This window comes from Hyla sarda, chromosome 8, assembly GCF_029499605.1.
Source record: "Hyla sarda isolate aHylSar1 chromosome 8, aHylSar1.hap1, whole genome shotgun sequence".
In the NCBI taxonomy this organism is placed as follows: Eukaryota; Metazoa; Chordata; class Amphibia; order Anura; family Hylidae; genus Hyla; species Hyla sarda.
In genome coordinates this window covers 216,076,110-216,102,678 of record NC_079196.1, presented here as the reverse complement: position 1 = coordinate 216,102,678, position 26,569 = coordinate 216,076,110, and the positions used below count along the sequence as shown (strand labels likewise).

The 26,569-nt window shown below is 44.6% G+C and overlaps 1 protein-coding gene and 1 long non-coding RNA gene across 8 annotated transcripts in view; one reads left to right on the top strand and one right to left on the bottom strand.

The window, feature by feature from the left end:
- The window catches only part of SLC5A10 (solute carrier family 5 member 10), a 293,441-nt gene that overhangs the window by 111,161 nt on the left and 155,711 nt on the right, over positions 1–26,569 (top strand). The window contains exons 1-4 of one of the 7 annotated variants that reach the window (XM_056535550.1): positions 10,970–11,050; positions 19,918–19,989; positions 21,988–22,092; positions 23,213–23,272. In XM_056535550.1, coding sequence (XP_056391525.1) covers positions 11,024–11,050; positions 19,918–19,989; positions 21,988–22,092; positions 23,213–23,272 — 264 coding nt within the window. In that variant the 5' untranslated portion in view covers positions 10,970–11,023. Of the gene's footprint in view, positions 1–10,969; positions 11,051–13,375; positions 13,393–14,180; positions 14,291–19,917; positions 19,990–21,987; positions 22,093–22,436; positions 22,455–23,212; positions 23,273–26,027; positions 26,048–26,569 lie in introns of those variants that run through there. The other 6 variants (XM_056535551.1, XM_056535554.1, XM_056535552.1 and 3 more) reach the window with 6 other exon arrangements.
- LOC130284807 (uncharacterized) lies at positions 2,000–25,927 on the bottom strand. Its single transcript, XR_008847147.1, has 3 exons — positions 25,857–25,927; positions 8,444–8,621; positions 2,000–2,495 (listed from the first exon to the last, which is right to left on the bottom strand). It is a non-coding gene; the product is annotated as an uncharacterized LOC130284807 (long non-coding RNA).

The following is a 26,569-nucleotide window of genomic DNA, read 5'->3' as shown; positions in this document are numbered from 1 at the left end:
ACGTCAAAAACAGTTCCACACATTCCGGGTGGACATTCCATAGTGTAAATGCCCCATAACCACTATTTTTATTGTGGAACATATATGGCAAACATTTTGTGTTAAAAAATGTTTTTATTTATGAAGTATTAAAACTTTACACCCCCACCCCCCCCCTACAAACACTGATGGTTTCTATACGTTTCCCCTGCGTACGTATAAAGCCGGACGCTCTGTCACTTGTACCAGACCCTACAATGTACGTGTCTTAATCGGGAAAGGGGGGACCTTTGGGTCCGTAAGTCTGTCCACTTTTGGGGAAGGGGGAAGGGTGTATGTTTGAGGAGTCTGCAATTTTCTGTAATGTCAGCCTTAAACTGGATTGAATCAGCCTAGTTAATGGCGCCTGTTATATATAAATATATATAATATATATGTGTGTGTGTGTGTGTGTATATATATATATATATATATATATATATATATATATATATATATATATATATATATATACACACACACACACACACACAATGTGCTTCAGTTTTGTGCCCCTAACATTACTGCTTTTAATTGTACAATGTACTGCCGCAGTGAGGAGCGGTTAGTAATACCCCCCCCCCCCCCCCCATTACACAGGGGCCTGTAAAGCATTGCTGAGCAATGTAGTATGTGTGGATCAATATACTGCAGGCACCCTGAGCAGCACAATGGTGTAAACAAGAGTTCATTTTATATATATGGCTCCACCCCCTGCGCAACCTGTCATTGGAGCTACTTGAAGGAGTGGGGAATGGGGATTGGAGGCCTCTTTTTATTTTTTTTTGCATATAGAAAAATATGCACTTGTATTTATTTTCCGCAGAAGAGGGAACATGTAATAAAATGTTTGTGTGACTTGTGAGCATTTAATTTCTCTCTTTCTTGTGTCAAGAGTCCTCAGGGATCAGACGCTTCCTAAGATGGCCGCACACAGATATGTTACATTTCAATACACCTGATCCTTTTGTTTACAGAGGAGCGGTGTCTGACAGCGGCTTACTCCATCCTCCTCATTCAGAAGATATGCACGCTCAGCTAATCCGAGCAACACGTATGTATGGAGAGGATAGGGAGCAAAAGCTGTTTACTGTGCATGACTTAAAGGGGTACTCCACTGGAAAACATTTCTTTAAATCAACTGGTGGCAGAGCGTTAAACAGATTTGTAAATTATTTCTATTTAAAAATCTTCATCCTTCCAGTATTTATCAGCTGCTGTATGCTCCCCAGGAAGTACTTTTATTTTAGAATTTTTCTGTCTGACCAAAGTGCTCTCTGCTGACACCTCTGTCCATGTCAGGAACTGTCCAGAGCAGGAGTAGGTTTCCTACTCTGGACAGTTCCTGACAGACGGTGTCATCAGAGAGCACTGTGGTCAGACAGAAAGGAAATTTCTCTGTAGTATACAGCAGCTGATAAGTAATGGAAGGATTAAGATTTTTTAATCTCTTAGCGACGCAGGACGTATATTTATATATTTATGTCCTGCGCTGGCTCCCATTATGTGCAGCACACTCAACCAGCACCTGCGGCTAATACCGGACATCGCCGATCGGGCTGATGTACGGTATTAACTCTTTAGATGCCGCGATCAAACTTGATCGCGACATCTAAAACAGGAGAAAACAGTTGCCGGTTAGCTCACTGGGCTGTTCGGGACTGCTGCAGTAAAATCACAGCACCCTGAACAGCTGAGGGGACAGCGGGAGGCTTCTTACCTTGCTTCCCGCTGTCCGATCGTCACTCTGCTGCTCCATGCCTGAGATCCAGGCTGGAGTAGCAGAGCACCGATAACACTGGTCAATGCTATGCTATGGCATAGCATTGAACAGTGTATGCAATCCAAGGATTGCATGTAATAGTCCCCTATGGGGACGAAAAAAAGTGTAAAAAATAAAATAAAAATGTTAATAAATGTGATTTAACCCCTTCAGTATTAAAAGTTTGAAAAAGTTTTTACGTTTTCAAAAAGTGTTGAATGAAAATACGAATAACCCCCACATGTTTTTTGCATACATTGTTATATTTTCATTCTCAGCCAGATACCAACTAAAAAGCAACAGTCTGAAGTTACAAGGGTGGGCGAGGACCATTGTTACTGTTCCTCCCCAGCCTAAATAACGCCAGCCTTTTACCGCCTAGACTCAGGAGCGCCATATTTGAGGCTCGTGGCCTGTTGGTACTGGCTCTTCCTGGCACCCCTGTGGCGGTGGGTACTGTGGTAATAATTGGGTGTTTTTGTGACTAGTGCTAAGCCCTGGCTTAGTAATGGATTCCGTCTATAAGACCACTTCCACTACTAAGCCTGTAAAGTAATTTTAAACAAAAAAAACCCACAACACTTTTTAAAAACTTTGATTCCAAAAAACCCTTTCCCACAAGCCCTCGTTAGCCATTTAATTAATATTAAATAAAAAAAACGCTGGTCAAGGATGTAGTCCACAGAATCCAAAGAAGTCCTCTGCATACACGGATCTGAAATAAGAAGAAAAAAAAATGAAAAATAGGTCAGTACATTTCTAGTGCCCTCCCTTAAAAAAAACGCTGTCATTTCCAGACAGCCTTTAGTTGTCTAGGAAAGATATAAGTTGTAACTTAGCAACAGCTGGAGTCTCGCTATTTCTAAACTACAACTCCCGTCACGGGAGTTGTAGTTTAGCAACAGCTGGAGGCACCCCATTCCGAAACTACAACTCCCATCATGGAAGTTGTAGTGTAGCAACAGCTGGAGGCACCCCGTTCCTAAACTATGACTCCTATCATGGAAGTTGTAGTTTAGCAGCAGCTGGAGGCACCAGCCGCTCCCCTGCCACCCGCATGCTAGCTGTTGCAAGACTACAACACCCAGCATTCCCTAACAGTGAGGACATGCTGGGAGTTGTAGTTGCAATGGCTGGTAGTTGCGGGCGGGTGGCCGGGGACCGGAGCTGGCCGGCTGAAAGGAATATGAACTACACTGTAATATATTTCCCGGCCTGAGCTGTAATTGACTGTTTGGTCTCAGCCACCCGCCTGCAACTACCAGCCATTGCAACTACAACTCTCAGCATGTCCTCACTGAGTAACGGCTAGCCAGAGGGTGGGAGATCTGGAGCGGGGGCAGCTGCGAGCAGCGATGAGACAAAGATAGGTGGCGGTGAGGGGGACGCTGCACACACGGGAGGAGAGTGGCTGGGGTGGGAGTTGGCAATAAGCAGGGGGGCTGGGGAGCGGTGGGCAAGGCAAAGATAGGCGACGGTGGGGGACATGACACACAGGAGGAGTGCGAGGAGGCGGTTGCGACTTTTGTGCGACTGTCGCACTTGATTAATCCCTAACCACTGCCAAGTGAAAACTGAAATTTACTTTGGTAAGATCTTTTGTAGATTTTTACTTACAACCAAAAGTCGCTAAAAAAAATTGCTTAAAGGGGTACTCCACGGGACAGCATTGCGTATGTGTTGCAGGGGTCGGTCACGTCCCCTCCTGCCATCACGCCACGCCATATCAATGCAAGTCTATGGGAGGGGGCGTGGCGACTGCCACGCCCCCTCACATAGACTTGCATTGATGGGGTATGGCCGACCCCTGCAACGCGCGCATACAACATTCCGAACGCCGGCCAGTGGAGTACCCCTTTAAGTGACTATTGTGCAGCATTGTCTAAATAACATTTATTACAAATTTGGCATCGCGGTTTCTAAAGGGGATGTGGTTTTCCTCGTTCCCCGCCACACTCTGCTAAATATTTTTATGAGACACTGTTTCCCGCACTAGCGTCAGATGCAGAGGCCATAGTCTTACATTACATTGGGTCTAGCGCTGAAGACCGGTGCTGTGGACATAGGGCGGGAAGCTTTGAAATATTTAGGGACTTGGGCATCGGATTGAAAATTAACATTGCTGCAGAAAATTCACCAGAGCTTTAGGCTAATGTTTCCCGACCCGGATGCTCCCAGCTATTGTGAAACTACAACTTCCAACATGCGGGGACAACATTTGGCTTGTGAATTAGGGAACTGAGTTTTCCGCCTCCATAGCCCCCACTAGAGATGAGCGAAGTTACAGCAATTCGATTCGCCCCGAACTTCTCGGCTCGGCGTTTGCTGGCTTTGTCCTGCATAAATTAGTTTAGCTTTCCGGTGGTCCGGTGGCTGGAAAAGGTGGATACAGTCCTAGGAAAGAGTCTCCAGCCACCGGCGCACCTGAAAGCTAAACTAATTTATGCAGGATAAAGTCAGCAACCGGCGAGCCGAGAAGTTCTGGGCGAATCGAATTGCTGTAACTTCACTCATCTCTAGCGCCCACCTCAAGTACTAGACACGGCTTAACGTAATACTATGGCACTGGAGATGGGAACAGAAGCTCTATCTCCTAGTGTAGTGGTTCTGCAACCCAGTAGAAATTGTAGCCCAAATAGTTTGCGGCCCCCATGTATAGTTGTAGGCCCCCTGCACTGGCTGTAAAATATATATATATATATATATATATATATATATATATATATATATATATATATATATATATATATATATATATATATACACACTAGGATAACACATCCTAGATCTGAATGAATGAACTAATCGTATGAAATACTTTCCTCTTTACATAGTTGAATGCGCTGACAACAAAATCACACAAAAATTATCAATGGAAATCAAATTGTTCAACCCCTGGAGGTCTGGATATGGAGTCACCCTCAAAATCATAGAGGAAAACCCCACTACAGGCTGATCCAACTTTATGTAATGTCCTTAATACAAGTCCCAATGAGGCTCAGTAGTGTGTGTGGCCTCCACGTGCCCGTATGACCTCCCTACAACCCCTGGGCATGATCCTGATGAGGTGGAGGATGGTCTACTGAGGGATGTCCTCCCAGACCTGGACTAAAGCATCCGCCAACTCCTGGACAGTCTGTGGTGGATGGAGCGAGACGTCCCAGATGTGCTCAATCGGATTCAGGTCAGGGGAACGGGCGGCCAGTCCATAGCATCAATGCCTTCCTCTTACAGGAACTGCTGACACACTCCAGCCACATGAGGTCTAGCATTGTCTTGTATTAGGAGGAACCCAGGGCCATCCGCACCAGCATATGGTCTCACAAGGGGTCTGAGGATCTCATCTCGGTACCTAATGGCAGTCAGGGTACCTCTGGCAAGCACATGGAGGGCTGTGCGGCCCCCCAAAGAAATGTCACCCCACACCATTACTGACCCACCACCAAACCGGTCATGCTAGAGGATGTTGCAAGCAGCAGAACGTTCACCACAGCGTCTCTAGACTCTGTCACATGTGCTCAGTGTGAAACTGCTTTCATCTGTGAAGAGCACAGGGCACCAGTGGTGAATTTGCCATTCTTGGTGTTCTCTGGCAAATGCCAAACGTCCTGCACAATGTTGGGCTGTAAGCACAACCCCCACCTGTGGATGTCGGGCCCTCATACCACCCTCATGGGGTCTGTTTCTGACCGTTTGAGTGGACACATGCACATTTGTGCAAACCTTCTTGCCACAGCTCGCATTGATGTGCCATCCTGGATGAGCTGCACTACCTGAGCCACTTGTGTGGGTTGTAGACTCCGTCTCATGCTACCACTAGAGTGAAAGCACCGCCAGCATCCAAAGTGGCCAAAACATCAGCCAGGAAGCATAGCAACTGAGAAGTGGTCTGTGGTCACCACCTGCAGAACCACTCCTTTATTGGGGGTGTCTTGCTAATTGCCTATAATTTCCACCTGTTGTCTGTTCCATGTGAAATGTGCTGAGACCTACTGCTATATATAGAACGTAAAGGTCTACAAATATATATATATATATATATATATATATATATGGGGGGGCTACAACTATATATATATATATATATATTTATATATATATATATATATGTATATTTGTAGCCCCCACCCCCCATATATATTTGTAGGCCTTTACACAATATATAGAGCGGACACTCCATAAAGGTAAACTAAAAAAAAAAATTGTATTGTGCATGTTGCAGCACAATAATCATTTTTCATAAGAGTGAATAAAACATTAGAGGTTAAAATATATATATATTTTTTTATAAAAAAAAATTTCCCCAGTGTCAGACAACACCTTTACAACCGTCCGAGGATCTAGATTTTGTTCACAGACGGCGACCGCTGTTCGTACGAAATTGCTTGGACTGTGCGTTGACCTCCCCTCGCCATCTGCTTCCTTAATTCACCACTATCTGATATTTCACTGACTAGGCCAGTGTTTTCCAACCAGGGCGCCTCCAGCTGTTGCCTTCGGCTGTTCGGGCACGCTGAGAGTTGTAGTTTTGAAAACACTGACCTAGGATAATAGGATTGTCTCTAGAATCCATACTGACCTGACAGCTCTAGTTATCCCCATTACCTGCCATATGTTTCGTGTAGCTAAATACAATGTGTAAATCGGATGGAGTCAGATAAGGCGTCCGCCCCCTGATAACTGATGTACAGATGTCCTCCGCTCCATTGTGCTGAGTGCACAGGTGTTGTGCCCCGATGTGTTTTCCTGACCTCTGCTCCATTACACCCATTTGCAGCATTCGCCGTTCGCATGGTTCCTGGCCCTTAATAATATTACTGTGCCCCATTAGATGTGAGTCACAACAAGCTGGAGGCTCCCTTATCTCTCCTCTCTGTTTGTGGAGCTGTCAGCAAAATTCTGCCATCCCCTGCAATACGTCCCACACAGTTATGTATTGGCTGCCGACCAATATTGTGCGGGAAGTGTGAACATTGTATCATGATAAAGGCAAAAAGCCGGAGGGATCAGTATTATAGAACTAGCTACAGTATAATGTATTAACAGCTATTTTTTTATATTTATACTCCAGAGCTGCACTCACTATTCTGCTGGTGAGGTCACTGTGTACATACATTACATTACTTATCCTGTACTGATCCTGAGTTATATCCTGTATTATACTCCAGAGCTGTACTCACTATTCTGCTGGTGAGGTCACTGTGTACATACATTACATTACTTATCCTGTACTGATTCTGAGTTATATCCTGTATTACACTCCAGAGCTGTACTCACTATTCTGCTGGTGAGGTCAGTGTGTACATACATTACATTACTTATCCTGTACTGATCCTGAGTTATATCCTGTATTATACTCCAGAGCTGTACTCACTATTCTGCTGGTGAGGTCACTGTGTACATACATTACATTACTTATCCTGTACTGATCCTGAGTTATATCCTGTATTATACTCCAGAGCTGTACTCACTATTCTGCTGGTGAGGTCACTGTGTACATACATTACATTACTTATCCTGTACTGATTCTGAGTTATATCCTGTATTACACTCCAGAGCTGTACTCACTATTCTGCTGGTGAGGTCACTGTGTACATACATTACATTACTTATCCTGTACTGATCCTGAGTTATATCCTGTACTAGACTCCAGAGCTGTACTCACTATTCTGCTGGTGAGGTCAGTGTGTACATACATTACATTACTTATCCTGTACTGATCCTGAGTTATATCCTGTATTATACTCCAGAGCTGTACTCACTATTCTGCTGGTGAGGTCACTGGGTCATTTTATAAATTAGCACTCTTTGTACCGTTTATGATGACTACTTTCTATCTTTATGCAGTATCCTCCTATCTATACACAATCATTATTACATTGCTATCATGGTCTTTTAGGGTATGTTCACACTGCAGAATCTCCGAGAGCGGAGATTCCGTCAGGCGGCCGCCACCGTAGATACTTCAGTGGTAGGATCACGGGACACTGCGCCGTCACCATTGACAGCTATGCAGTACTCACGGAATTCCACACCAAGAATGAACATATTCTTACTTTGTGCGGAACAATTTCAGCGGCAGAAGAGGAAGGCATTGATGCTATGGACTGGCCGCCCGTTCCCCAGACCTGAATCCGATTGAGCCCATCTGGGACGTCTCGCTCCATCCACCACAGACTGTCCAGGAGTTGGCGGATGCTTTAGTCCAGGTCTGGGAGGACATTCCTCAGGAGACCATCCCCCACCTCATCAGGAGCATGCCCAGGCATTGTAGGGAGGTCATACGGGCACGTGGAGGCCACACACACTACTGAGCCTCATTGGGACTTGTATTAAGGACATTACATAAAGTTGGATCAGCCTGTAGTGGGGTTTTCCACTGTGATTTTGAGGGTGACTCCATATCCAGACCTCCATGGGTTAATACATTTGATTTCCATTGATAATTTTTGTGGGATTTTGTTGTTACATTCAACTATGTAAAGAGGAAAGTATTTCATACGATTAGTTCATTCATTCAGATCTAGGATGTGTTATCTTAGTGTTCCCTTATGTTTTGTGAGCAGTGTATTACCACCGCAGTCTAACACCTCTCATGTATATTAGTGCCCTCTCGCCACTTGCACTGGGACCTCATGAATAGTTGCAGTCATCAGCGATCACCTTGATGTCCGCCATTAACCCTTCAAATTCCGTGGTAAATACTGATCATGGCATCCAAAGTATTTTGCAGGGCTTGGGGGCACACATTGGACCATCCACAGCATGATTGCAGGGTTCCGATGAGTCAAGATAGTGCCGCTCTGCTGAGATTCATCTGTATGGTCTGCCTTCTGGATGCCTATTAATATAAATCAAATAAATAAAAAATGTTATAAAAAAAAAACGAAAGTCAAAAATTGCAGATTTTTTTGCAAGCATGGTACCAATAAAAACTATCATCAGATCATGGCGTAAAAAATGGGCCATCATGCAGCCGCTTATATGAAAAAAACAAGGAAGTTATAGGGTTCAGAAGAGAACAATATTAAACATAAATTTTTTAGGTATCATTGTGATCGAATTGACCCACAGAATACAGGGAAATGGTTTTACCATAAAGTGCGTGAAAACGATAACCTCTCAATTTTCTGTCACAAATATTAATATGATTTTGGATATGCTGTACATTTTATGTGAAAATACCCAGTGACTTTTTTTTTGTATACACTCATTCTTGTATTTATTTTTTCTTACAACAACCTGGATGCCGACTGTTGTGTGTTTATGTGTGTGCTAGTGAAGACCACTAGAGGCCTGCTCTATTTGTATATCTGCTCCTGTCCACACCCTCAGATGCCCACTCTTGTGTACTGGTTTTCTAGTCAAGACCCAGTAGGCATCAAACCCGCAGGTCCCCACTCTTGTGTATCCAGGTCCTAGTCAAGACCCAGTAGGCATCACACCCGCAGGTCCCCACTCTTGTGTATCCAGGTCCTAACCAAGACCCAGTAGGCATCACACCCGCAGGTCCCCACTCTTGTGTATCCAGGTCCTAACCAAGACCCAGTAGGCATCACACCCACAGGCCCCCACTCTTGTTTATCCAGGTCCTAACCAAGACCCAGTAGGCATCACACCCACAGGCCCCCACTCTTGTTTATCCAGGTCCTAACCAAGACCAAGTAGGCATCACACCCACAGGCACCAACTCTTGTGTATCCAGGTCCTAGTCAAGACCCAGTAGGCATCACACCCGCAGGTCCCCACTCTTGTGTATCCAGGTCCTAACCAAGATCCAGTAAGCATCACACCCGCAGGTCCCCTCTCTTGTGTATCCAGGTCCTAACCAAGACCCAGTAGGCATCACACCCACAGGCACCAACTCTTGTATATTCATGTCCCAAACAAGACCCAGTAGGTATCACACCCACAGACATTTACTCTAGTATATCTAGGTCCTAACCAAGACCTAGTAGGCATCATCCCCGCAGGCCCCCACTCTTGTGTATCCAGGTCCTAGCCAAGACCCAGTAGGCATCACACCCGCAGGCCCCCACTCTTGCGTATTCTTGTCCTGGTGAAGACCCAGTAGGCATCATAGCCGCAGGCCCCCACTCTTGTGTATTCTTGTCCTGGTGCAGACCCAGTAGGCATCACACCCTCAGGCCCCCACTCTTGTGTATCCATGTCCTGGTGAAGACCCAGTAGGCATCACACCTTCAGGCCCCAACTCTTGTGTATCCATGTCCTGGTGAAGACCCAGTAGGCATCATACCTTCAGGCCCCCACTCTTGTGTATCCTTGTCCTAAACAAGACCCAGTAGGCATCACACCCTCAGACATTTACTCCAGTATATCCCGGTCTTAACCAAGACCCAGTAGGCATCACACCCGCAAGCCCCTTACTCTTGTGTATCCAGGTCCTAGCCAAGACCCAGTAGGCATCATACCCTCAGGCCCCCACTCGTGTGTATCTTTGTCCTGGTGAAAACCCAGTAGGCATCACACCCTCAGGCCCCCACTCTTGTGTTTCCTTGTCCTGGTGAAGACCCAGTAGGTATCGCACCTTCAGAGGCCCACTCTTGTTCATCCATGCACTAGCCAAGACCCAGTAGGCATCACACCCTCAGGCCCCCATTCTTGTATATCCATGTTCTAGAAAAGATCTAGTAAGCCTTCTGTTGTATGTGTTTGTGTCAGCCAACCACCAAGGGACCACTGTTTTGTGTATATTCACTACTCAACACCCCCAGGGGCCCATTTTGGTTGTACCAGTTGACTCTCAGGGATAGAGTTGTGTATTTGTGGCATTTAACATCCACCAAAGATGGACGGACATTTATACCCCCCACAACCCTATCCCACTGACTAAGCAACGGTCAATTTGGAAGGATAGTGGGATGGCGATGGGGACAACCTCAGCTCCTGATTTGCTGTCCGGGAATCCCTGTTTGTTTAGGTTAAGTTATGGGCCTGACTATAAATGGTGACGTGCACTTTGTGTCCCTTTTATATCTGCTTGAGAGCCTCCACCATCAGGGACCGTCCAGCTGGATTAATGATCAATTCCCCCAACCTGCTCACAGGATCCTTATTGTCAGCACTTCTTTCCCTGACCGCTCCTCACACCTTGCTGCTGCATTCTCCACTCGGTACAAGGGAAGTAGCAGGACGCAAGCAATGGAGCAGAACGCCACCATAACGCATAACCCCATAGGGCAATTCAACATCTCCGACATCATCGTCATTGTGGCTTACTTTATGCTCAACGTGGCCGTGGGCATCTGGGTAAGAAATCTCTTTTTATCTTTGATGGGTCACTAAACCCAAAGTTGAATGCAATCTATTGCTCCCTGTTATCAGCCATTTTAGGATGCGGAAAGGTTGGTGACAAGAAGTCACTACTTCATCTGACCCTGATATAATACTACAGTACTTTTATAAGCTCCAGACTCATAGGTGTTTTTTTTAAAGCACTTATGGTAAAGTTTGCAATAACCTTACAACACGTCTGTGTGGTGGCCCAGTAAGGGAGATGTTACCCTGTACCCTTGCTGTCCTGTCAGGCAGACTCCCTTCAGTGTCCCCGGGGCCCTTTGTACCTGTTTCCCCCCTGTACATATGTTCTGCATTATAATGTATTACAAAATGTCTAGTTGCTTTAAGAGTTGTACCATGTGACTTGTCATGTGATTGTTACCCAGGAGGTACCAGTGACCAGGTGACCCCAAGAGTGACCTATGGGCTCCCTGCTAGTCTCCCCCATATAAGCCCTGGGTGGAGCTTCTCTTTCTTGGAGCTTCGCTCTCTTGTTTCCTGCTAAGGTCCAGTGCAGTCTTGTCTAGTCTGTGTGTCCAGAGTGTTGGAGACCTCAAAGTCCAGTCCTGCAACCACCATCAAGTCAAGTAAGATAAAGTCACAGCTTTATGAGTCAAGTCAGTCCCTGTCATCTGTCAGGTCAGCGTGGTCTGCATTCAATTGTCCAGTCCTACTACAAGTCCCAGCAAGCCCTTAAAGGGGTACTCTGGTGGAAAACTTTTTTTTTAAACTGAACTGGTGCCAGAAAGTTAAACAGATTTGTAAATTACTTCTATTAAAAAATCTTTATCCTTTCAGTGCTTATTAGCAGCTGTATATTACAGAGGAAATTCTTTGCTTTTTGAATTTCTTTTTTGTCTTGACCACAGTGCTCTCTGCTGACACCTCTGTCCGTGTCAGGAACTGTCCAGAGCAGCATAGGTTTGCTATGGGGATTTTCTCCTGCTCTGGACAGTTCCTGATACAGGCATCAGGTGTCAGCAGAGAGCACTGTAGACAAAAAAGAAATTAAAAAAGAAAAATAATTTCCTCTGTAGCACACAGCTGCTAATAAATACAGGAAGGATAAAGATTTTTTAATATAATTAATTTACAAATCTGTTTAACTTTCTGCCACCAGTTGATTTACCCCTTTAAGGTCTCTGTGTCACTGGTCACCTCCTTGGGCCCTGGCTGAACTGTGTAGACTTTACCACCTGTCTACCCTCAGTAAAGCTACCCTTGTCCGTAACTTGGCGTCGGAGTCACTATTGCTTCCGTGCCTAGCCCAGGATCCAGCGGTATACCTTGGTATCGAGGATAAACTATGCCCTGGCTTCACAAATACAAGGGGTTAATGCCATCTGCCCCTAGGGTAACAACATCTACCCTGCACCACACCCCGTTACCACATCTGGCTTTGCCGGTGACCGCTCATTCATACATTGATAGGAAGAGTCTTCTATGAGCAGCCAACAGCAATGGTTATTGAGATGTCTTTGTCTCTTAATGCTTCCAGTACTTATCAGCTGCTGTATGCTGCACAGGTTCTTTTATTTTTTAATGTCTTTTCTGTCTGACCACAGTGCTCTCTGATGACACCTCTGTCCATATCAGGAACTGTCCAGAGCAGGAGAAAATCCCCATAGAAAACCTCTCCTGCTCTGGACAGTTCTTCACATGGACAGAGGTGTCAGCAGAGAGCACTGTGTTCAGACAGAAAAGAACAACTCGACTTCCTCTGAAGCATACAGCAGCTGATAAGTACTGGAAGGATTAAGATTTTTTAATAGAAGTAATTTACAAATCTGTTTAACTTTCTGGAGCCAGTTGATTTGGAGAAAGAAATTTCTACTGGAGTACCCCTTTCAGGGGCACAATTACACCAGGTGGCGGTGATATGCTGTGGTCAGACTAGAAAAGAAATTGAAAAAGAAAAGAACTTCCTGTGCAACATACCGCAGCTGATAAGTAATGGAAGGATTAAGATTTTTAAATAGAAGTAGTTTACAAATCTGTTTAACTTTCTGGCTCCAGATGATTTGAAAAAATTTTTTCCACCGGCGTACCCCTTTAAAGGGGTACTCCCACCCTAGACATCTTATCCCCTATCCAAAGGATGGGGGATAAGATGTCTGATCTCGGGGGTCCCGCTGCTGGGGACCCCCGCAGTATTGCATGCGTTACCCACCTGTTTTTTGTCCGGAAGTGCTGGAGGGTCTGAGTCGCGACTACGGGAATGGAAGTCCCTGACGTCAGGCCTCTGCCCCCGTGTGACGTCACGCCCGTCCCCTCAATGCAAGTCTATGGGAGGGAGGACGGACAAAAAACAGGTGGGTGCCACATGCAATACTGCAGGGGTCCCCAGCGGCGGGACCCCGATATCAGACATCTTATCCCCTATCCTTTGGATAGGGGGATAAGATGTCTAGGGTGGGAGTACCCCTTTAAGGTACTCTGAACCAGCTGTTGGCTATATGATTGCTGCAAAGTTTAGGTCTCACTTTACTGCAACACTGTATGGTCTCGAAACCGCTGTTGTAGTTTTGCAACAGCTGGTGGGCCACAGTTTCAAGATTACTGGTGTAGTAGTAGTAGTAGTAGTAGTGCCATTGACTTTAATGATGTGTGGAACCCCCTTTTGAGTTCCTTTAGGCTTGTAGGAAAAGACAAGGACGTGACGTGACAAACTCAGCTCTGCTGCACTGACAGAACCAGTTGTGCTACATGTAAACGTTAAATGGGTACTCCGCCCCTAGACATCTTATCCCCTATCCAAAGGACAGGGGATAAGATGTCAGATCGCCGGGGTCTCGCTGCTGCAGCACCCCGCTATCATTACTGCGCAGAGCGAGTTCGCTCTGCACGTAATGAGGGGCAATACAGGGGCCGGAGCATCGTTACGTCATGGCTCCGCCCCTCATGACGTCACGGCCCGCCCCCGTCAAAACAAGTCTATGGGAGGGGGCGTGGGGGCCTGCCATAGACTTGCATTAAGGGGACGGGCCGTGATGTCATGAGGGGCGGAGCCATGACGTCACGCTGCTCCGGCCCCTGTATCGCCCCTCATTACGCACAGAGCGAACTCGCTCTGCACAGTAATGATAGCGCGGTGCCACAGCGGCGATCCCTGGGGTTCCCAGCAGCGGGACCGCGGCGATCTAACATCTTATCCCCTATCCTAGGGGAGAAGATGCCAGGGGCGGAGTACCCCTTTAAGCATTTATTTTGGTGTAGTATTTGCTCTGTACAGACGTCCATGCTTTGTTTTTCCTATGTATTTATTTGCACGGTCTGTACAGCCCTATGGGGGAGATTTATCAAAACCTGTGTAGAGGAAGAGTGGTGCAGTTGCCCATAGCAACCAATCAGATTGCTTCTTTCATTTTTCACAGGCCTCTTTAAAAATGAAAGAAGCGATCTGATTGGTTGCTATGGGCAACTGCACTGCTCTTCCTCTACACAGGTTTTGATAAATCTCCCCCTATGTGTATATCATTGTTTTTTTGTTTTTTCTGTTACTATTGTTCTTTATGATTCTTGGGAGGACGTTTATTGGCAACTGAAAGACCAAAATTTGGATTTTACGCCCTAGAATCCAAGATGGTGTCTTTCTACAGAGCAGAGCCCCATACCCTGTGATACAGCCATAGATTTACACGATAGTGGAGCTGCCAGTCAGGGAGCTTAGGAGCGTTCCTCAATTTGTGGCTCTCCAGTTGTTGCAAAACTACAACTCCCAGCATGCCCTTACACCTGAAGGGCGCGTTCACACTGAGTAATTCAAGAGGAATTTACTCGAGTAGTTCCTCTTGAATTCTCCACTTATAAATAATTAACATCTGCTTTGCCATTGACTTCCATGTATTTTACTCTGCACTGTTCACACTGCGTAAATTCCGCTCGCGCAATTCCGTTCCGCTAGAAGAAAGAACATGTTCATTCTTCTTGGGGAATACGCGAGCAGAAGTCCATTGAAGTCCATGGTAAAAAAATATTCCGCTTAAAAAAGTGTCAAATTTGCGTGGAAATTCCACACAAAAAAATTAATAAATAAAAAGGAAAATTCCAGTTGGTGGTTGTAGCCCAGCAAAAAACAAAACAAAAAACAGTTTCCTCCCATATTCCGTGCGGAAAATCAGCACGATTTTCGCACAAATTTTGCGCAGAAAAAAAAACTTAAAGGAAAACTGTCAGCTTTCTCTCCCCCCCCCCCCCCCCCCCTGCACTAACCAGCGATACTGGCTGGTAGTGCGGGGGACGCTGATCAGTTTGGTCCTTACCGTGCCCGGATCAGCTGCGCCGTTCGGCCGTAATCTTCTATTTTCTGTATATGCAAATGAGGTGCTAACTGGCACCAGCCGAGCTAACTGGCACTCTGACGTCAGTGTCGGGCCGCAGCTCCACCCAGCTCATCAATATTCCTCCCCTCTCTCTTCATTACAGAGTGGGGAGAAGAGCGAGAGGCGGAAGGAGCGGAGGAATATTGATGAGCTGGGCGGCGCTGTGGCCCGGCACTAACGTTAGAGTGCCGGTTAGCCCTGCTGGTGCCAGTTAGCACCTCATTTGCATATTCTGAAAATAGAAGATTATGGCCGAACAGCGCGGCAGATCCGGGCACGGTAAGGACCAAACTTATTAGCGTCCCCCGCATTACCAGCCAGTACCACTGGTTAATGCGGGGGAAAAGCTGACAATTTTCGTTTAAATTCCGCAGCAGAATTTTTACACGAGGATTCCTCTCCTAGTCCTCAGTGTGAACGCACCCGAAGGCTGGAGGTTATATCAGCTTTATAAGAGGACCGATAGAAGAGGAGCAGCTGGTATCCAGCAGTTTATTGCTTAAAACAAGGAATAACTAAATTAAAAACGATGGAAAGTATATAGAAGAGAATAAAGGGCCAGCCGACTGCCTTAATGAATACTTTTTACAGAAGTTTTTACAGAAGGAAAAGGACCTCCATTAGGGAGGAAGACTAATGAATCGTTTGATGCATGTGTCTTTACAGAGGAAGAGATTCTACGTTTACTGTCTAAATTGAAGACAAATAAGTCACAGGGGCCTGATGGGATACACCCAAAATTATTAAAAGAGCTTAGTGGTGAGCTAGCAAAACCGTTAACAGATTTATTTAACCAATCACTGGTAACAAGAGTCGTCCTGGGAGATTGGAAATGAGCAAATGTCGTGCGCATTCACAAGAAAGGTAGTAGGGAGGAATCAGGCAACTACAGGCCAGTAAGTCTGACATAAATAGTGGGGAAATTAATGGAAACCCTACTAAAGGATAGGATTGTGGAACATCTAAAATCCCATGGATTGCAAGATGAAAAACAACATGGGCTTACTTCAGGGAGATCATGTCAAACAAATCTTATTGATTTTTTTGACTGGGTGACTAAAATAATAGATGGCGGAGGGGCAGTAGACATCGCATATCTAGATTTTAGTAAGGCTTTTGACACTGTCCACATAGAAGACTTATCAATAAACTACAGTCATTGAGCTTGGACTCCCATATTGTGGAGTGGATTAGGCAGTGGCGGAGGGACAGACAACAGAGGGTTGTAGTCAATGGAGAATATTCAGAGCAAGGTCTTGTCACCAGTGGGGACCTCAGGGATCTGTACTGGGAGCAATTTTGTGTAATATCTTCATTAGTGATATCGCAAAAGGTCGTGTAGGTATGGTTTGGTAAGGTATTGGTCTTTTTGCTGATGACACAAAGATATGCAACAGGATTGCATTTCCTGGAGGGATCCGCCAAATGGAAAAGGATTTAGGAAAACTAGAAGAATGGTCAGAACTTTGGCAACTGAAATTTAATGTGGATAAGTGCAAGATAATGAACCGGGGGCATAAAAATCCTCGGGCAGAATATAGAATATGTGATACAGTCCTGACCTCAGTATCTGAGGAGAGGGATTTAGGAGAAATTCTTTCAGAAGACTTAAAGGTAGGAAGACAATGTAGTAGAACAGCAGGAAACACTAGCAGAATGCTTGGATGTATAGGGAGAGGTATAAGCAGTAGAAAGAGAGAAGTGCCCATGGATGTATAGGGAGAGGTATAAGCAGTAGAAAGAGAGAAGTGCTCATGCCGCTGTACAGAACACTGATGTGACCTCACTTGGAGTATTGTGCACATTCCTGGAGAGCATATTTAAAAGAAGAAAAACTACCACAAGAGGACATCGTTTTATATTAGAGGGACAAAGGTTTCTGCAGTAATATCAGGAAGTATTACTATACTGAGAGAGTAGTGGATGCATGGAATAGCCTTCCTGCAGAAGTGGTCGCTGCAAATACAGTGAAGGAGTTTAACCCCTTAAGGACTCAGCCCATTTTGGCTTTAAGGACTCAGACAATTTAATTTTTACGTTTTCATTTTTTCCTCCTCGCCTTCTAAAAATCATAACTCTTTTATATTTTCATCCACAGACTAGTATGAGGGCTTGTTTTTTGCGCGACCAGTTGTCCTTTGTAATGACATCACTCATTATATCATAAAATGTATGGCGCAACCAAAAAACACTATTTTTGTGGGGAAATTAAAACGAAAAACGCAATTTTGCTAATTTTGGAAGGTTTTGTTTTCACACCGTACAATTTATGGTAAAAGTGACATGTGTTCTTTATTCTGAGGGTCAATACGATTAAAATGATACCCATTATTATATACTTTTATATTATTGTTGCGCTTAAAAAAAATCACAAACTTTTTAACCAAATTAGTACGTTTATAATCCCTTTATTTTGATGACCTCTAACTTTTTTATTTTTCCGTATAAGCGGCGGTATGAGGGCTCATTTTTTGCGCCATGATCTGTACTTTTTTTTGATACCACATTTGCATATAAACAACTTTTAATACATTTTTTATAATTTTTTTTTAATAAAATGTATTAAAAAAGTAGGAATTTTGGACTTTTTAAATTTTTTTCCGTTCACGCCGTTCACCGTACTGGATTATTAACATTTTATTTTAATAGTTCGGACATTTACGCACGCGGCGATACCAAATATGTCTATAAAAAAATTTTTTTACACTTTTTGGGGGTAAAATAGGTAAAAACGGACGTTTTACTTTTTTATTTGATTTTTCACTTTTTTTTACTTTTACATTTTTTTACATTTTTTTTTTACACTTGAATGGTCCCCATAGGGGACTATTCATAGCAATACCATGATTGCTAATACTGATCTGTTCTATGTATAGGACATAGAACAGATCAGTATTATCGGTCATCTTCTGTTCTGGTCTGCTCTATCACAGACCAGAGCAGGAGATGCCGGGAGCCGCACGGAGGAAGGAGAGGGGACCTCCGTGCGGCGTTATGAATGATCGGATCCCCGCAGCAGCGCTGCGGGCGATCCGATCGTTCATTTAAATCGCGAACCGCTGCAGATGCCGGGATCTGTATTGATCCCGGCACCTGAGGGGTTAATGGCGGACGCCCGCGAGATCGCGGGCGTCGGCCATTGCCGGCGGGTCCCTGGCTGCGATCAGCAGCCGGGATCAGCCGCGCATGACACGGGCATCGCTGCGATGCCCGCGGTTATGCTTAGGACGTAAATGTACGTCCTGGTGCGTTAAGTACCACCTCACCAGGACGTACATTTACGTCCTGCGTCCTTAAGGGGTTAAACATGAATGGGATAAGCATAAGACTATCCTTCATATAAGATAGGGATAAGCATAAGACTATCCTTCATATAAGATAGAGATAGGTATAAGGCTATCCTTCATATAAGATAGGGATAAGCATAAGGCTATCCTTCATATAAGATAGGGATAAGCATAAGGCTATCCTTCATATAAGATAGGGCCAGGGACTATTGATAGGATTCAGATTATTGGGCCAAATTGTTCTTATCTGCCGACATATTCTATGTTAAGTCCCTGGTGTCCAGTGGTTTAGTATCCCAGTGCCTGGTGTTTATTGGTCTACTATTATGGCTCCTGGTGTCCCTTGGTTTAATATCCCAGTCCTTAGTGTCCAGTGGTTTAGTATTCAAGTCCCTGGTGTCCAGTGGTTTGGTATCCCAGTCCCTGGTATCCAGTGGTTTAGTACCCAGTCCCTGGTATCCAGGGGTTTAGTATCCCAGTTCCTGGTGTCTAGTGGTTTAGTATTCCAGTCCCTGGGGTTTAGTGGCTTAGTATTCCAGTTCCTGGTGTCCAGTGGTTTAGTATCTCAGTGCCTGGTGTTTATTGGTCTACTATTCTGGCTCCTGGTGTCCCTTGGTTTAATATACCAGTCCTTAGTGTCCAGTGGTTTACTATTCCAGTCCCTAGGATTTAGTGGTTTAGTATTCCACTCTTTGTGTCCAGTGGTTTAGTATCCTAGTCCCTGGTGTCCAGTAGTTTAGTATTCCAGTCCCTGGTGTCCAGTGGTTTAGCATTCCAGTCCCGGGTGTCCAGTGGTTTAGCATCCCAGTCCCTGGTGTCTAGTGGTTTAGTATCCTAGTCCATGGTGTCCAGTGGTTTAGTATCCCAGTCCCTGGTGTCTAGTGGTTTAGTATCCCAGTCCATGGTGTCCAGTGGTTTAGTATCCCAGTCCCTGGTGTCTAGTGGTTTAGTATTCCAGTCCATGGTGTCCAGTGGTTTAGCATTCCAGTCCCCGGTGTCCAATAGTTGATTTACTTCTCCAGTCCTTGGAGTCTAATAGAGGTTTCTTTCCTACTCCCTATTGTTCTGTATATTTTTACCCCACACCCTAGTGTTCCTTATTGCCCCAGTCCCTATAGATTAGTAGCCCCTCTCCTCCTATGATATGACTGTATGTAACACACATAATCCTGAGATCACATCCCATAAAATCTTATAATCCACCTTTGTCTCTTCTCTTCTCTCGCAGTCATCATGTCGCGTTAGCAGGAATACGCTGAGCGGCTATTTCCTCGCCGGGCGGAACATGGCCTGGTGGCCGGTATGTATATACAGAGAATTAAATGTCTCATATTATTATTAATAATAATAATAAAATAGTAATACAATAATAAATTAATAAATTGTTAATATTATATATAATATCTATGATATATGGATTTTTATTATTAATAACAATCCATATAAATATATATATATTTATATATATATATATTTAAATATCTAAATAAAATATATATAAATAAACTAACTATATATATATATATATATATATATATATGGAATAGCTACGTAATAAAACATGCATAGTTAGTGTGCATGCGAGGGACATTGGTCCTGATTTACTAAGAGTGGAATGTAGGTTTTGTTGTGTTTTTACCTTTTCCAACCTTTTTTTCCCCATGGTATTTACTAATTTACTCCGCTTTCGGAAACTTTATACATGCTTTAAAGTGTAGGGTTTTCTTCCCAGAAAATTCTCATGATTTTCAGAGTGGTTTTCAGAAAAGACGAGTAATTTTGGATTAAATGTGGGTATATAGAGTCGCTGGGGGGTATATGTTTGGCCCCCTGCTGCGCTATATAAGTCTTGCCCCCCGCAGCGCATTTATATATATTGTCCCCCGCAGCGCATGTGTATATATATTTTCCCCCAGCAGCGCATGTGTATATATATTTTCCCCCAGCAGCGCATGTGTATATATATTTTCCCCCTGCAGCGCTATCATAAGCCCCCGGCAGTGCTATGAATGAAAAGTATTCTATTAGCAGCGCATCGGGATAGAAATCCGTCCGGGTCGATGCGCTGCTCAGAGAATACTGGTCATTGCACTGCAGGGGGCTTATGATAGTGCTGCGGTGGGGAAATATATATACACATGCGCTGCAGCGGGGAAATATATATACACATGCGCTGCGGGGGTAATACCTATAAAAATGCACTGCGGGGGGCAATACCTATAAAAATGCGCTGCAGGGGGCAAGATATATAGAAGCGCTCCCCCCAACCCCCCAACGATTCTATATACCTGTTCCCCACTGCAGTGCTTCTATTTAAAAAACCCGCCAGGAGCCCTGAATGGCTCTTCAGTAACAGCCAATCAGGGCTCCTGGCGGGGAATTTAAAAATGGAAAGAAAAAGTACTGTACATCGCTGGGGAGGAGCATGCCGCCCGTTCCCCTGCTTAATAACGTCAGTTCGGATCAGGTCTCAGAAGTGCGATCAATCCCTCAGCCCCTGTACTACTGCCCCCATCATGGAACAAAACCTGGGGGGTAGTAGTACAAGCACTAATGTAGTCTAAATTTTGTGTGACAGATTTAAACCTGTGCGACACAAAAAAAAAAAAAAACAGAGAAGGGCGACAGATTAGTTAATCAGGGGGGGGGGGAAAAGCTGAGTAAAAAGAAAAACACCACTTTAAACACTCGGGTTTTAGTAAATCTGGGCCATTCTGATGCATGGTCCGTGTGACAGAATTTAGGCGCAGAACCTGACAAAAAGAGTAGGAATCGTGTTAGTAAACGAGGGCCATTGTATTCCAGTACGGAGTTAACATCCAAGTCCTGGGAATTACATGGTTAAGGATTCACTCGGATTTGTAAGATGGATTAGTTGGAGCTTTTTGGCTTTTCAACCTATTCAGCTCCTTGGCACGAGCAGCCTGGCCCCATACCCCAGAGAGGCATTCAAATGTGCACGCCTGCTCCCCTGCTGGTGATGTGAGGGTACTGCAGGTGCTTCAAACCAGCAATGTCCTCCAAACCCTATCGCTCGCCAGCTGTTGCAAAACTACAACTCCCATCCTGCCCTGACAGCCGAAGGCTGTCAGGGCAGGATGGGAGTTGTAGTTTTGCAACAGCTGGTGAGTCACGAGTAGGAAAACACTGCAGTTTTACAGCAAGGAATAGTTTACAGGCATCATTTGTCATGCAGGAGTCTGGGAAAGCTGGGTGATAACTCTATTTTTTTGTATTTTATGTTATGTTAATATTAATACCATCTTCTCTGTTTTTTTTTCCTGTTCTGTGTCTGCAGATTGGCGCCTCGCTCTTTGCCAGCAGTGAGGGCTCCGGGCTGTTTATCGGGCTGGCGGGCACTGGGGCGGCAGGTGGCATCGCGGTGGCAGGATTTGAATGGAATGTAAGAGATCAGATGGGGGTTCTGCATTCTGCGCTGACAGTAAATAGACAGGCTAAGTAAACTGGGGGAAAGTTTGGGCATCGTCACTTGGCGCTGAGCCCCATCAGAGCATCAGGCCGCCATGTTGTAATATTTGCGCACATGTCCTGTGTACACACTATAATACACTACATGACTTAACGTAAACTTTGTTGTAATCATATTGGGGGAGATTTATCAAAACCTGTGCAGAGGAAAAGTTGCCCAGTTGCCCGTAGCAACCAATCAGATTGCTGCTTTCATTTTGCAGAGGCCTTGTGAAAAATGAAAGAAGCGATCTGATTGGTTGCCATGGGCAACTGCACCATTCTTCCTTTACACAGGTTTTGATAAATCTCCCCCATTGTCCTAATGCTGGTGCCTTGTGGCTTCAGAGCAGTGTTTCCCAACATGTGTCTCTCCAGCTGTTGCAAAACTACAACTCCCAGCATGCCCTAGCCAAGGTGCCTCCAGCTGTTACAAAACTACAACTCCCAGCAAAGGCTGTCCGGATATGCTGGTAGTTATAGTTTTGCAACAGTTGGAGGCACACTGGTTGGGAAACACTGTACTAGACCAATGTTTACCAATGTGTAGCTCGTGGAAAACTACAACTCCCATCATGCCCTAGACCTGACCTGATCAGACTAGTCCAGTGTTTCCCAACCAGGGAGCCTCCAGCTGTTGTAAAACTACAGCTCTCATCATGCCCAAGACCTGACCTGATCGGACTAGTCCAGTGTTTCCCAACCAGGGTGCCTCCAGCTGTTGTAAAACTACAACTCCCATCATGCCCAAGATCTAACCTGATCGGACTAGTCCAGTGTTTCCTAACCAGGGTGCCTCCAGCTGTTGCTAAATTACAACTCCCAGCACCCCCTAGACCTGACCTGACTTGTCAAGTGTTCCTTAGCCAGGGTGCCTCCAGCTGTTGCTAAACAACAACTCTCAGCATGCCTGGACAGTCTTTTGCAACTTTGGGAACCACTAGGTAGAAGCTGCCCCCCTAAATGTGGATTTTTCACTCTTGCCAGTAGTTGGGACACAGTGGGCTGTATATACTACAGGGTATAATATATAACTATGATGTATTATGTTACAGGCCACATATGTTCTACTGGCCCTGGCTTGGATCTTTGTTCCAGTTTACATATCTTCGGGGGTAAGTACAGAGTATATATATATATATATATATATATATATATATATATATATATATATATATAATTTCTTATACTCCATTTGCCTCTTTAGTTGCAGAATTCTGCCGGTGTTCTCTGTTTATTGTGCTGTTATTAAAATCACGATACACAGAAATCAAAGTGTCAGACCCTCCTACAGCAGTGGTCTCCAAACTGTGGACCTCCAGCTGTTTCAAAACTACAATTCTCAACATGTCTGGACAGCCAATGGCTGCCCTGGCATGCTGGGAGTTGTAGTTCTGCTGCAGCTTGAGGTCTAGTTTGGACACCTAGGCCTTATAGCAATTCTGTAACCTAGCAACACCCACAATTTGCACAGACGGAATGCTTATAAATATATGTGTGTGTGCAGGTAATCACATTGTAGGATTTTTAAAGAATTTATCTGAAAATTATGGTGGAAAATGAGTATTTGGTCACCTACAAACAAGCGAGATTTCTGGCTCTCACAGACCTGTAACTTCTTCTGTAAGAGTCTCCTCTGTCCTCCACTCGTTACCTGTATTAATGGCTCCTGTTTGAACTTGTTATTAGTATAAAAGACACCTGTCCACAACCTCAAATAGTCACACTCTAAATTCTACTATGGCCAAGACCAAAGAGCTGTCGAAGGACACCAGAAACAAAATTGTAGACCTGCACCAGGCTGGGAAGACTGAATCTGCAATAGGCAAGCAGCTTGGTGTGAAGAAATCAACAGTGGGAGCAATTATTAGAAAATGGAAGACAAACAAGACCACTGATAATCTCCCTCAATCTGGGGCTCCACGCAAGATCTCACCCCGTGGTGTCAAAATGATCACAAGAACGGTGAGCAAAAATCCCAGAACCACACGGGGGAACCTTGTGAATGACCTACAGAGAGCTGGGACCAAAGTAACAAAGGCTACTGTGGTATGCCTTGGGGGGTGTATGGTAGTTGGGGTGTTGTGATAGATGAGGGGTTAATATTAACCCTATAGTTTGTGACGCCAGGCTGAGGGCTAGTATGCTGAGGTAATTCTCCGGCCTATCGCAGCCCTTTCCAGTAACGATAGGTGCATGTATAAATTGACTGAAGGTCCACAAGGTACTTGAACTTGAACTTGGATAACTTTACTGAACGGCTTGCGGTACATCCAATGCACAATAACAGTCTCAAGAATACAGTCTCTATATAGTGCAATGACTGACAGTTGCTGCGGACCTTGACTTTAGATACAGTCTCTGAATTTAGGGTAATTTTGCAGATCCGTCCGGATTTAGGGGATGGATAAGGTCCGGTGATCATACAGAGTGCTTAGGGATTGATGCACTCTCAATTTAGAATCGATCAGCCGTTGCCGCAAGGCTCAGGCCTAACTCACTGCGGGACATAGCTGTATAGGTCCTTCCTCGTCAGGAGCACAGGAGCAAAGAGAGAGAACAATGGCCGCCGCTCCCTTATATCGGCAGGGGCAGGGCCGCTTTCACTGGTCCAAATAACTGTCACTCAACCTTACAAGGAGTGATGGGAGATATTTACGTCATAGGGGCCTCCAAAGGTCCTGAAGCACAAAACCATAGAGTTCACCTGATCACGTGACCCACAGGTCCTGCTACGCTATGGACAGGTAATTAACTATTTATTTACATTTATACAATCCTATAGATATAAATCCCAAATGGTTACTGGATAACTACTATCTGGATGAGAGGTGACTAGGGGTGAACTAAACAATAAGGACCCCGACGTCCTAGGGACTCTGGCTAAGGGGACCTATATACACAGGTACCGGATAGGATACGGTACCGGGACACCACACTACCATCAGTAACACACTACGCCGCCAGGGACTCAAATCATGCAGTGCCAGACGTGTCCCCCTGCATAAGCCAGTACATGTCCGGGCCCGTCTGAAGTTTGCTAGGGAGCATTTGGATGATCCAGAAGAGGATTGGGAGAATGTCATATGGTCAGATGAAACGGAGAATGTCATATGGTCAAGTAAAACTTTTTAGTAAAAACTCAACTCAATCGTGTTTGGAGGAGAAAGAATGCTGAGTTGCACCCAAAGAACACCATACCTACTGTAAAGCATGGTGGTGGAAACATCATGCTTTGGGGCTGTTTTTCTGCTAAGGGACCAGGATGACTGATCCGTGTAAAGGAAAGAATGGATGGGGCCATGTATCATGGGATTTTGAGTGAAAACCTCCTTCCATCAGCAAGGGCATTGAAAAGGAAATGTGGCTGGGTCTTTCAGCATGACAATGATCCCAAACACACTGCCCGGGCAACGAAGGAGGGGCTTCGTAAGAAGCATTTCAAGGTCCCGGAGTGGCCTAGCCAGTCTCCAGAAGTGATAATTTTTGTGTTATTTTGTTGTCAGCACATTCAGCTATGTAAAGATGAAAGTATTTCATACGATTAGTTCATTCATTCAGATCTACGATGTGTTATCTTAGTGTTCTCTTTATTTTTTTGAGCAGGATATATATATATATATATATATATATATATATATATATATACATATATATATATATATATATAGATATATTTATACACACACACATACCTACCCTATGGGGGAGATTTATCAAAACCTGTCCTGAGGAAAAGTCGCCTAGTTGCCCATAGCAACCAATCAGATCGCTGCTTTCATTTTGCAGAGGCCTTATTAAAAATGAAAGAAGTGATCTGATTGGTTGCTATGGGCAACTGGGCAACGTTTCCTCTGGACAGGTTTTGATAAATCTCCCCTTATGCCCCTGTATGTCTGCCATACATAACAATACAATTACCTGTATATTATTGGTGCTGCGCTGCCATCTAGTGGCAGATTTTAGTAAAACAGTAAAGAGGCGGCACTCCAAAAGGTCCAGTTAGGCTGTTTATTCACCCATAAGGTGCATGTGCGACGTTTCAACCTCACAATGAGGCCTTTCTCAAGCAAATAACATGTGTTACATCACTTCCTTATATATCACATGCAGTGTGACATCACTGCTATATTTACATATCATAACAAATCATAATTGGTGCAATAATACATCATCAGCCTCATATAACTGTATAATGTGCCTCCCCAATCAATAGTGACAATGTATACATCATATGAATATATGGATCCATAACCAAAGATCAACCTAGATGAATATAATAAATATAATTACAATGTGTTATCGCTTCAGTGGGTTGTCATTCGGCTGCTCGCCTCCTCTTCCGCTGTCAATGCGCCACGAGAACTTCTGTTTGTATACAAACTGTCTGCGCAGATCCGGAAGTACGGCGC